The following is a 12,907-nucleotide window of genomic DNA, read 5'->3' as shown; positions in this document are numbered from 1 at the left end:
AAGGTTTTGCCGCTTAGTGAGAGCATTGCTGGTGACTGGCACTGCCTGGTTATCAACCTACACCTGATGCCTCTTCTCAAGAATTCACCTGAGAGAATGGCTGAAGAACGAGATAGACAGACAGGTACAGCCATCAGCAATGTCAGAATTTGGTGAGAATATTCCAGACCCATCAAGAAGCTCAAATGTCAAGAATTATTTGAGGTTTTCAGATTTTTCCATTGTAATAGTTTTGTTTTAGCAGAAAACACCTGGTCTTAGAAACCAGGGATACCATTCCTTGCAAACTCTGGTGGCAGCCTTCCTAGGTTTGCTCATTTGCTCAAGGTATAGTAATCTTCATACCAGGATCCATGCAAATATCTTTAATCACTATCAAATAATGACATTCCCCCATCTCTCTCTCTCTCTCTCTCTCTCTCTTTTTTTTTTTTTTTTTTTTTTTTTTTTTTTTTGTCAACGTCCATTTTTGTATAAAGTACTCAGGGAATTCTTGAGTATAGAGTTATGAAAAAGATGAGTGTTTGATTCTCCATAACATATCATTAGGCATGTTTTTGCTGTAGACCGTCCACACGTGGCTTACAAACCCACATTACCAACCTCTCTTGGATCTAATTATTTATATCAGTGGTTCACTAATGCCTTTTTTTTTTTCATTCTTTTAGTACTTTGAGGTACATTTCGTCTGAACCTGATGACTGAAGTATTTTTAGCCTATTTATTTCCCGTTCCACTATCTCCATGGTTATGAAAACATTGCAAGTTGTTTTTTTTTATTTGATGCGTGTTTTTCCTGAATGAAAACTTACGAAATAGAATTCTACTCATCCCTTCCACAGAATTAACTACCTACATGTCCAAAATAAAAATATTAATTATCTGTTTTCGTTCTGTATGCTTAAAAAGAGAGAAAAAAAAAAAGGATCTTCGTTAACTTGTAACTCATATTTAACCCTTAAGTTCTCTCCTCGTGCGTATAACCTATTATACATACTTCTTTTTAACCCTATATGGGCTTTTAGTCTACCACTCATGTGAAGTCATTCTTTTATCTTGTTATATAATATGGAATGGACATGAAATCAGCATTTCTAACTGCTCGCTTTTTTTTTTTTTTTTTTTTTTTTTTTTTTTTTTTTTTTACGTCCGGTTTCCCTCGTCCATCAGCAATACTAGGATGGTGCTTCCTGACGAAGGACTGATTTGGCATTTGGGAAGTGTTAACCCGAATGTATGCCCTTCCTACCCACGGATCGCGGGCAGGATTGGAACCCATGCGCCTTAAGAGTGACGACCCCTCGCCCTAGGTCCCTCGCGCGCGGTCCCACTGTGCCACGACGTGCACAGCATTGGCTTATTTACATTTCACTGGTTCTTAATTTTGTTTCCAGGTGCCTATGATTTTATATTGATCGATGTATTGTTGTTGTTGTAATGCTCCAAGGAAACCTTTTATAACTGCGCAATTTCTAACCTACTTTTAATTCTTTAATACCATTTTATATTCGTACATTTGCATGTTAAAATAAATTGTACATAGTATATATATATATTTTTTTTCTAGGCTTACAGTTAATTCTTATGCGTCTATCTCTTTCTGCGTCAGAGGCTGAGGGTGGAAGGGAGAGGGAGAGGGTGAAGAGGGGAGTCAGGAGGGAGAGGCCAGCAGTTGGAGGCGTGTCAGTGAGAGCGGAGTTGGGTACTCGTCGCAGTCCTGTATGGATAAACTTTCTATCACTTTTTCCTGGGTGTTGTCAGTGAAGATTAAGCGGCCAACTAGTGTACTGGGACTCCGCACATACCTATAGCAGCCTCCAGCACCAGACATCCACAGGTAAAGGTGTGTTTGAGTGTGTGTTCAGAGGAAGGTGTGTTTATCTTTTGGGAGGGAAGTATTGCTTGTGAAGTTATTGAATTAGATTTATTTAACGTGTAGTGTACATGTGAATGAGTTATTGCTAAAGATGTACGTGTGTTAGTGTGTGCTGTGTGTTGCGGTTATGTGGGTTGAGTGTAGTGAGAGGAATAACATGACCATTGCCATCATAGTGTCTTGTTGCCAGCCAGTCTGTTGTCGCCATCACTTGTTACTTGATCGGTGTTAGAGTGTAGTATGGTGTGTCGTGTGGGTGTCATGTGATATGCTGCAGTGACTGTGAGTAATGCTTACGCAGTGTTATTGATTTGACCTAATTAACTTTTTTCTGTACGTATGATTGAGTTATTGTTTGTTATTCGTGTGTTATGGTGGTTTGTGCTTTAGGATCATGTGGCGCTGAGGGAAGGAATTAAGGATAAATCTTACGAATAGCATCTTATATATTCTGTTGTCGTCCCTCACAAGCTACAACAAACTGGAACCTGATAGGAAAGCAGTGGTTTTCAGATGACGGAAAAAGCCATTCTATTTCTGAAATTTTTAGGCTGGAAGAGCAAATATGACTGAAATATGGGGTCCCTAACTTAACCAAACCTAACAGGGGCTGCTTCCCACTTGACCTCACTGAACTCTCTAAACTAATGTGGATGCTGCATTTCCTTCAATCCCCCCACCTAGCCTAACCTAATGGGTTACACCCCCTTGACTTCCCCTAACCTAATCTAACTTAAAATGACCTAACTTAACAAGGAGTTATGCTCCCCTCAACCCCCTCTAACCCAAAAGGGGGTCTCAACCCTCAAAGTTAGGTTGACACACTTAGACTTCTGCTTGCTGAAATGATGTTGGTAAAAGTATCAGTCTGACTCCTGATTGGCCATTACCCCTTAAATAATTTGACTTTCTTTTCCACACAAAGAACTTCCAGTGTGTGGCTGCCGAGGCTGTGCTGGTGTGACAATGGTGGATGCCACAACTCAGAGGGCGGGGGATCCGTCTGGGGTGTCCTACGTGCTGGAGACGATATACAAGCAGCAGCAGAAAACTGAGGCTGAAAACTGGGTGAGGCTTAAAGATTTATCATGATGAATAATGTTTGTTTTGTCTCCATTGTAATCTGTCTGTGTGTGTGTGTACTTTCAGTCACTATAGATACTATTGTCTGAATCCCATCCAGAAGAATTAGCACCTGTGTTTTCAGTGTATTGTAAAAATCTATACATTCTTGGTTCTTATTTGTATTCTGCAGCTTCCACCTTGTTTGCTGGTTTCTTCTGTATATGTTTTGATGTCCATTTATTCTCAATTGTGTATGAGATGAATATAATCTTATGAATAATGGAACATTTTAATGGAAGAATAATTACATAACATAAAGCTTTCTTAACATGCACAGGTGGCAACAGAAATGATAGAACTTCTGAAGAAGAAACTTAACATTGCCTCAGCACCATTTCTCTCCTCGGCGGAGTACAAACTGGTGGGCAGTGCTGCAGAGAAGCTTGCCATGTCCAGTAAGGATGATAAAGACCTTCTGCTAGTCCTTGGCCCGCCATACACTCCAGAGTACTTCACGGTAAACTTTGGCTACTTCATATATTTGTTTGATCATTAATTGTTTTGTCTACTCTCTTCTTACTTTCTCGTATTATTTCCTTCACGTTTTAATACTAAGACTACTTTCTTTATTTGAATTTTCTCTAGCACATCTTTCTGGAACATCTTGTCACATGTTCTCTTCCCTCTTACAGCCTTGTCTATTTCACTTGCCCAACACGTACTTCCCTCACTCCTACCCAATAGTTGTCTATACCCTGCCATTTCAGCAGCTATTGTGGTCACTATATTCTTCAAGACCTTAATAACCATTACTCCTAATCCTTCCCCAGCTGTCACTCTAGCTTCTCTCAATCTCACATACCTCCTTATATTTCCCTCTGCTTCTTCCCATCTCATCTTTCACTAGTTACTATTGTCCTCACTCTCTAGTTCTATTGATATTCCCACAAGGAAGTGTCCTGGGACCCATGCTGTTCCTTATATATATCAACGATGTTGTTCAAACATTTGACCATGCAGATACCATTCTTTTTGCTGATGACATGACCCTCTATTTCACTGGCCATACTAATGATACCTTATTCCACTCTGCTAATGCAGACCTTAACAAATTAAATGACTGGTGTTTGAGTAACCGACTTACCATAAACAGCGATAAAACCTACTTCATGCTATTCTCCAACAAGAATGATAATAACTTGCCAGAATTAATAATAAGAAACAGTCAAATAGCTAGAACTAGTAAACTTAAATTCTTAGGAGTAACCTATGATGAAAACCTTACATTTAAATTTCACACAATTAACATTTCCCAGAAACTGTCACGTTGTACTGCCATGCTCTATAAAATAAGGGATTTTATGCTTACCGAGATCCTTAGAACAATGTACTATGCCCACATATACCCACACCTACAATATTGTAATCCAATATGGGCTAACACTCAAGCTACACACCTAAATTGCATAAACCTCATTCATAAAAAAATAATACAGATTATCACAAAAAGTTCCTATCTTGAACACACAGCTCCACTCTTTAAAGGCATGAACATTCTAAAACTCGAAGACATAACAAAACTTTCCATTGCAACATCTATGTACAAAAAACAAATTAATGTCTCTCTTCCACCACATGAATACACAACACGACAAAGACAATGCCTTTGTCTACCTACCCATCGCCTTAGTATCTTCTGCCGCTCGACTTCCTACCTAGGCCCCTCAATATGGAATTCTCTACCCTCGCAATACAAAAATGTCCACTCTATTCACAAATTCAAAAGCAAACTAAAGAGTCATTTTCTGGATGCATACTAATCAGTCACTTCCCACTCTCATACCTTATATTACTTCCCCCCTGATCTTACAAAACTAACCCTACAAAACTTTATCATCTTTCCTGTACTTTATTTTTAAACACATCTATATGATTTCAGTCTCATATATGTATCAATTTATATCACCTAACCCTATGTGTCATCCCATCCATCTTCATACTCAACTTTATAACAATATAGATATATTTATTCTGTATAAACCTTATCATATTATGTTTTTATTTATCTTCATGATAGATTTTTCGATTTTAAGTTGTCTATTGTGTTTACTTTAAGTAATGTACTTTTAAATTTTTCATTTGCCTGAAAAGCATCAAGCTTATACATAGGCTGGCCAATAATGTATACCTATCCAATAATGAAATGTATAAACCTAGGCTATAATAAAGTGTTTAAAGTGTTTAAAGTATTCCCACCATACTCTCATCTCTATTTAAATATTTGAAACATTTTAGTGCCTGTAGTTTTATTTTTCTTTACTAAATTTATCTATTTGTAAGAACATTAAGTAAGGTAAGCTGCATCAGGCCTATACATGGCAGTCCCTGCATGAAATATAGCTATCTATCCCCACCTATCATCCCCATCCTTAAATTTGTCTCATCTTTTAACTCATCATTAACAACCTGATTACTGAGTCAAGGGTCATTTAAATACAGGAACAAGTGGGTTAGTGTCATTAGCAGCAGGTAAGAGTGTGGTGATGGAGGTGTCTAATTTTTCCATCTTTCTCAGTCAGTGTATGAGTCCCATGGGAGGCATTACCTGGTGTGGAACAAGCGCATGTTCAACGGCAAGAGACCCCAGTATGTGGGGAACACGAAGCACCTCAAAGCCTTGGCACTGAGGACCTTCATCAATGGCTGGTGAGGCTTGCAGGGTCTTGTAGTGTGGCTGTGGACCAACACTGAACCTGATGAGTGCATGGATCTTGATAGCTTTAAAATATTGGTAGGATAATACATTTTTAGTTCTCTCTCTCTCTCTCTCTCTCTCTCTCTCTCTCTCTCTCTCTCTCTCTCTCTCTCTCTCTCTCTCTCTCTCTCTCTCTCTCTCTCTCTCTCTCTCTCTCTCTCTCTCTCTCTCTCTCTCTCTCTCTCTCTCTGCTACTTTCCCCTCCTCTCCTCTCTTCTCCTCTTCTTTCCTTTGTCCTCTCCTCTCCTCTCTTCTCTTTTTTCCTTTGTCCTCTCCTCTCCTCTTTTTTTATTTGTCCTCTCCTCTCCTCTCCTCTCTTCTCTCGTCTTCTTTCCTTTGTCCTCTCCTCTCCTCTCTTTCCTTTTTCCTCTCCTCTCCTCTCTCCTTTTTCCTCTCCTCTCTCCTCTCCTCTCCTCTCCTCTCCTCTCCTCTCCCTCTCCCTCTCTCTCTCTCTCTCTCTCTCTCTCTCTCTCTCTCTCTCTCTCTCTCTCTCTCTCCACCCCCTAAGAGTATGAATGGAATGACCTATATAAAGGAAACTTGCATCTAACTTCCTTATCCTTCTGTGACATGATGCAGCCTTCAGTCAGCCCTGAAAGGGGAGAGGGTGGGCAGCTCCTTACATGTCAGCAAGCTGGAGGTATGGAAGCAGGCAGTGCGTGCTCACCTGAGGCAGGATGGTGGCAAGGAGAACTTCATTGTTGACATCATTCCACAGATCAGAGGTCATTGCAATGCCAGCTTACTGTTTCATGTTATTCTCTCTCTCTCTCTCTCTCTCTCTCTCTCTCTCTCTCTCTCTCTCTCTCTCTCTCATATCCTTCTGTACTCAAGCTTTTTTTGTTATGACCATTTGTATCTCTCATCTGATCACAGTCTAATATTGATGTGTATCAATTTTATGTGATACTACAAGGACTAAAGTTGAAGTGGCTCTGTTAAAGATGAGGAAGCCATGTCTTTCATCAGCCTCAGTGGTGATGCGAGTGTTGGTGAAGCATTTCCTCACTGGTGGGGCACCACTGATAAATTTGTCATCATGATGTATTGCCTGACAGGTGACAAGTGGACCAAAGTGAAAGGAGTGAAGCCCCAGAAGGAACTTGGACTTGACCTGCAGAAGACCATCAGTGCTCTGGAGGCTTCTGGAGAATCAAGCATCATGTTCTCTCTGTTTGGACCTGCTGGCACCACTCCCTACACTGTCACCACCTGCTATGCTTTGCTGGAGAGAGAGTTTTTCCTTAAGAACAAGGGTGAGTCATGGTGGCAGACTACAAAGGCTACAAGATGTGGCATTTGTCCCATTATAAAGGAACAAAGACAGGAAAAAAGTGTGCAGCATGCTCTCTGACAGGAAACTCATCTCATGCCTACTCTGTTTGAGGAAATTATATGAAATTATGTATTTTCCACAGCCTTGCGGGATATTGCAGTTTTGGCCAAGATTATCCTGACAGGACACAACTGGAAGAAAAGGTTCGGCTTCAAAGTAGCCCACTTAAAGAGGCTGCTCATGGCCAGAAGTGAGCACTTCAGTGCCCTCAAACCTTGTAAGTTTGCCATCCTCATCTGACCAACCTTTTCTTTGTGTCAGTTTCCCAATGTTTGAGGAGGAAGTTTCAGGACCAGTTGGTGACCAAATGTGCTGTTCTTTTTTTTACCATGTTCATTGGAGAGAAAGAATAGTTTATAGCAGCCACACTTGTATTCATGAGTCATTTTTGTCTTCATGAGTCATTTGTGTCTATTTCAGGGCAGGGAATAACACAGTTGCTGTCTCTCGCTGAGTCACAGCTTCGTGATGGTTCGCTGGAGGGATTCCCAGATCTCAACTCAGACCTCATGTGGCACAAGACTGATGAGGACTGTCATGGTATTGCCAGAGCAATAGCAGATGTCATGATGACCCTTGACCCACAATACCTTGCCATGTACCTGTGCTAATCATTTTGCTAGGGTTGGGGCAAGTATTATCAAAACAAAGAATTGGTCTTTCATAGTGTTATGAATTTAGGCAGCAATATTTATGTTCCTTCTGGGGAATGAAATATACAGTAGGTTCTTGATTTACACAAGGGAAGTTTATGAAGTCAGCACAAATGTGTGACTTTCACATAATTCAAACAACACAAGTTCTAAAAATATTAGAATACAGGGTTGCAATGTGTATTATTTCAAGTTCACAAATTTACAAATAATTTTTTATAAATTTGTATATAGTATATATCTATGTCAAAACTACTGTATATTGCTTTTATTTGGATTGTACTACAATGTAGGTATTGCATACGTATTTTTGAATGAAACACGAGATTACACAAGTCAGATGAGTGAGAGAAGTGACTCATCCTTCCTGCACTGTGGGGTGAAGAACACTTCAAGGATCAAAAAGTTCATTGTGCGAGGAATTTTTCACTTTATTTCTTTTAAACAGTGTGATGTTTTTTACGGATTTGTTGTCTACAACATTCAGGATAAATAACACAGCAAGTGCAGCAGCAAACTATTTCCTTTCAGTGTGTTGGCACAGAGGCCTTGCCTTTCATTGTCAAGGGTCTGGAATAAAAAGGTAATGTAAAAACTAAAAGGAAAAATATACCAATGAAGCTGTGTAAAGAGGACATGCTGACACAGTGCTCAGACAAGGAGGCAAAGTGCAGGGACTCTATAATTCTAATTTGGTACTGTTACCAGTCTTATTGAAAGTTTGGAACTGTTACCCATATCTTTTTCAGTAAGACTCTGGTAACAGTACCAAACTACAATTATACCCATATCTTTTTCAGCAAGACTCTGGTAACAGTACCAAACTACAATTATAGAGTCCCTGCACTTTGCCTCCTTGTCTGAGCACTGTGTCAGCATGTCCTCTTTACACAGCTTCATTGGTATGTTTTTCCTTTTAGTTTTTACATTACGTTTTTATTCCAGACCCTCGACAATGAATGGCAAGGCCTCTGTGCCAACACACTGAAAGGAAATAAATTATTTGCCACACATTTAGACAAAGCTCTCTCTCTCTCTCTCTCTCTCTCTCTCTCTCTCTCTCTCTTTGTGCCTGCGTGTTCCTCTCTTGGTGATTAGTAGTGCCTTATCCTTTGCTTTGCAATGTTACTTGATAGAAGTTTCCTGCAAAGAAACAACAGTATGTTATTTACTTAATTTCTGTAAGTAAATGTATATTGAATTTGTGGAACCTACTTCATCAAATATAAGTTTTGGCTCAGTTGCTGGGCTTCGATTTTATAGCTGGGCTTTGATTTTATAGCTTTTTTTTTAAGTGATGCAGAATGTGCCTTTGTTGCCTTACGTAGTCATGAAGGTTACTGCTCATACTGTCTGAGGTTATGATTTGATTTTTGTTATAAATACAAGATGAAATGTATTTTACAGATAAAGTATTTTGTTATTAGGTGCTGAAAATGCATATCAGATTCTACTATATAAAATTTGTATTCATATATGTACTTAAGTGCATTGAAATATATCTAGATTTATTTACTGTTTTTCTCATTTGCTTGCAAAATTAAAGGCAAAAAAAAATTACTTTTGAGAGAGTGTGTGAGGAGTAACATGAAGGAGTAGAATAAGAAATGAGAAAGTAAGAAGAGCTGGTGTTTCTCAACTTGAGAGAGTTGGCTGATTGGGCAGATCAGGGTGTGTTGAGATGGTCTGGGCACGTGGAGAGAACGAGGACACGAAACTAGTAATGAGAATAGAGAGGTGAGATGTGCATGGTGAAAGGTTAAGAGGAAGGTCACACATGGAGTGGATGAACTGTGTGAAAAGAGCACTGAATGAGAGCAGTGATTGTGAAGCAAGCAAGAACAATTGTGTGTGATGGAGGTGAATGGAGCGTAACAGTAAAGAGTGCATGAAGGTAATGTGGCCCCTGCATAGTCTACCTACTCTGTTATAGTGAATGGTGGAGCAGAGCTGACTCAGTTCTGGGAGAGTAGGGGAGCCTCATCCAGCAGTGGGCCTGCAGCATCTGATGACCATGCTACCATTATGTCACGTAGTTCAGGATAAGAAGTCTTCAGCAAATACACCTCTGGAAAGATCTGCAGGATTATCCCTCCCAGGACTGTGGTGCCACTGAGCTGGGGCACACTCCTGAATTCCACTAACTCTGCCATGAAGGTCTTCCATCTACTCAGTTCTCCCTTTATTCAAGGTGAAAATTTGAGAATCCATCTAGCAGTTGATGTTTTCATCATTAAGGGAAAGGACAGTTTTAACAAATACTGAGTCTGGCACAGACTCAGTATTCTAATCTAAGGAATGAAATTATCTTACTAGGAGCTACTCTTCCTTCTGAGATAAGGACAGATACCTTGAAAAAATGATAAGTCGAGGGAATTCATGTGACAGCTCCAAATAAATCTCAGTACCATTCCTCCTTCCGAACATTAATATGAAGGAAATTCTTAGTCGTGCCACCTGTTAATGCAACTTTCCATCTTCTGAAGCTCAAAAGAACTTCCACAAGCGGTAGGTTGAGAGAGGGTCCTGATTCAAGACAACCATTTGAATAAACACCATTATAGATTACAGAAGCATCAAACACAGGCCTTACTTTTCCACCTCCCAAACAACAGGGTGATGAACGAGGAAGGTAAAACGTAGAATGTGAGTTGATTACCTCGACTGCTGCACTTCTTTAATGATGTCCTCTTGCTCATGAGCCTCACACAATGAAGCGTGCTAATATCAGTGGCGCTGACTATTACTGGATCTTCTGCCGCAAGCAAATAATCCACACAATCTTTGCAGTCCATTAATTCATAAATGTTACTCGAGTGAAACTAGGGTTTTATTATAGTTTAAGCCATTACACACTACGTGGTAATAACCTACCTCATTTTGTTCTTCTCACTATTCACATCATTTCTAATGATTACACTACTTGTCGGAAATCAATAATAACGCCGTGGGTAGAGATTGGGGACATTGGCTTAAACTATAAATTTACCGAAACTAGATTATTAATCCTTCCAAAAAGCAGAGTAGGAAATGTGCTCAGAAGACATCTATTTACTTTCTCTACAAAGTTGTCTGACATGACATCAAAGCCTGAATCAATACCGTTCCTTTAGTCCAGAGGTTCTCAAAACGTTATTGCTCAGTGGCACACTAATTATATAACTTGGGCTTTGACGACGCACCAACTCTACAGTCAGTGTACTGTATACCTTATCCATGAAAATTACGCAGCGCACTTCTGCGCCGCGGCGCAGTTTGAGAATCACTGCAGTGTAGTCACGTACACTTTGACCTTAACTGTCGGCCAAACACTGCATGTTTGTTTCATGGGAACTTTGGTTTGGGTGAATTATGCGTCATAGACTTTCAGGCCTTACTAGTTTTTGCCCTCTAAATTTTCACTCATCATGCTTGACAGACTGATCAACTAACCAGCATTAATTTTCTCAACGACCGTCGCTGCGTCTGCTCAGCCTGATGTAATTCCCATAACTTCTGAGCAGCCTCCACTCCGGTAGCAGCTCACACTAGGACGAAAACTGCCTGCTGCTCCACTGTCATCACCTAACAAACTTGAATCACTTACTTGAAGTTTCAGTGTTCCTTGCACGTCGTCCATGGCAGCCAGACGCCTGTCAAAATCTTTAACATCGTCCTCCAGCTGCACCCTCGTAACATGGCGAGACAAGAAGTTTCTTAGTGCCTTGCCAGCACAAGTGGTCCGCGAACCGCACACCGAAACTTTACCAACCCCTCGTTCGTTATCGCCAGCTAAATATGAACACCTCCCATGTTTCCCGGATCCGGGCACCAATGTGTTCCTCCCTGACACAGGATTGACGAACATGGCGAAGGACTCTTATAAAGGTGGACCGGCGGAGAGCGGTAGAAAGCCAGATCCAAACTGTGTGGCATTCTTGAAGCTGGTGGAACCGAGTACTGGCGGACATGCTTCATTGATTCATTGCTTCACACGTCAGCAGTCATGACGTGGCGCATTCACGTTGGAGTCAATCATTTTATATACTCGCCGTCAGTCGTAAATTTTAAAACTGGTTATATATAATAGGAAATAATAATTTTTAATAATATAAATCCAAATAACCGTGAAAACCAATATTAATCAATCATATTATATATATGAATACTTCTTCCCATTTTCTATTCTTGATTATAAGGAAAATTTCTCTGATTTCAATAAGTATAGGTGGTCACGATGACTTGGTGATGCACCAAAACATTGTGAAACTTCACAACGTTGAATCTCCTGACCCATCAGTACACAATTCTCTAAGCCCAATAATACTAATTGTTTCTTATGTTTTTATTCCTCGACACAAGGCAACCATAAACGAGTTTTCGTGCAGTAATAGGTGGTTTGATGATATGGAAATACATGTAACAGTAACTTGCACGCACGAAAAGCTGCCAGGTCAGATGTTAACACTGCTCCACTCCCATGCGACCTGGGCCCAGTGTTGAATGGCGCACGGACGCAGACACCGACTAGATTTTTTTTTTTTTTTTTTTTTTGTGAGTGTAAACAGCATAGGCATTTTATAGGAGCTGTCACGTGCAGGTTTCTTAACTGCAGCTTCCTTTGCGTTCTCTTTCTTTTAGGACCAAATTATTTTTCTTTAGATTTACGCATCTGTGCACAGAGAATCACTTCCTTTAGTAATGTATTTCACTTACCTATTGCTCTGACTGGAAAACTGTCTTCCTTAGGTTAGGTTAGGTGTGTGTGTGTGTGTGTGTGTGTGTGTGTGTGTGATATAGTTGCAACATGACTGGTGGTGCCTGTAAGCGTGTGTGCAATGGTAACAGTTCACTGGAATCATGGAAGGACATACGGTCCTCCCGGTGCATAGATCAACCTACTCTGACCTGATAGTGACTGTTGTAAGCCTTAAGTTAACACTTCTTGAGCGAGTAATTGAAGTTTATAATGATGACTTATTAATTAACCTATACCTGAATTGAGCGTCCTTACCTGCATAAATTAACGTAATATGACGTTAATTTCCATATATCTGATTAAAAATATACTTCAACGAACAGATCAAGTTAGTATAAATAACAGTTGTTATTAGTCATCAGTATTGATATAATAATAATGACGGATGTTAATTATCCCAAATCAGAAATAAAAACATTGTTAACGAAACACCTCCCTGGTGGTAAGTCACCAACCCTCGCTACCACTCCAACACAAGAACATG

At 40.0% G+C, this 12,907-nt stretch overlaps 1 protein-coding gene and 1 long non-coding RNA gene across 4 annotated transcripts; one reads left to right on the top strand and one right to left on the bottom strand.

The window, feature by feature from the left end:
- Positions 1-1,644: 1,644 nt before the first annotated feature.
- On the top strand, positions 1,645-9,200 carry LOC135093600 (uncharacterized). 3 transcript variants are annotated; one of them, XM_063993002.1, is made up of 8 exons: positions 1,645-1,837; positions 2,802-2,944; positions 3,279-3,458; positions 5,517-5,647; positions 6,276-6,421; positions 6,755-6,952; positions 7,115-7,249; positions 7,453-9,200. In XM_063993002.1, the coding sequence occupies exons 2-8, from the start codon at positions 2,843-2,845 to the stop codon at positions 7,641-7,643; spliced, it is 1,083 nt and encodes a 360-aa protein (XP_063849072.1). In that variant the 5' UTR covers positions 1,645-1,837; positions 2,802-2,842; the 3' UTR covers positions 7,644-9,200. The 3 variants fall into 3 exon arrangements, with proteins under 3 accessions (XP_063849072.1, XP_063849073.1, XP_063849074.1); XM_063993003.1 differs by having other exon boundaries at positions 1,645-1,843; XM_063993004.1 differs by lacking the exon at positions 1,645-1,837 and adding an exon at positions 2,016-2,158.
- LOC135093606 (uncharacterized) lies at positions 8,096-11,261 on the bottom strand. The gene is made up of 3 exons (XR_010263431.1): positions 10,345-11,261; positions 9,609-9,753; positions 8,096-8,828 (listed from the first exon to the last, which is right to left on the bottom strand). It is a non-coding gene; the product is annotated as an uncharacterized LOC135093606 (long non-coding RNA).
- Positions 11,262-12,907: the final 1,646 nt, after the last annotated feature.

The sequence above is a fragment of the Scylla paramamosain genome, chromosome 43 (genome assembly GCF_035594125.1).
Source record: "Scylla paramamosain isolate STU-SP2022 chromosome 43, ASM3559412v1, whole genome shotgun sequence".
In the NCBI taxonomy this organism is placed as follows: Eukaryota; Metazoa; Arthropoda; class Malacostraca; order Decapoda; family Portunidae; genus Scylla; species Scylla paramamosain.
This window is presented reverse-complemented; position numbering and strand designations above follow the sequence as displayed.

Excerpts from the sequence above, each read along its gene's own strand:
- LOC135093600 (XM_063993002.1), top strand. The coding sequence starts at position 2,843 with ATGGTGGATGCCACAACTCAGAGGGCGGGGGATCCGTCTGGGGTGTCC. Across the intron at positions 3,459-5,516 it reads ACACTCCAGAGTACTTCACG|TCAGTGTATGAGTCCCATGG; the intron begins GTAAACTTTGGC and ends CATCTTTCTCAG. Across the intron at positions 6,422-6,754 it reads CATCATTCCACAGATCAGAG|GTGACAAGTGGACCAAAGTG; the intron begins GTCATTGCAATG and ends ATTGCCTGACAG.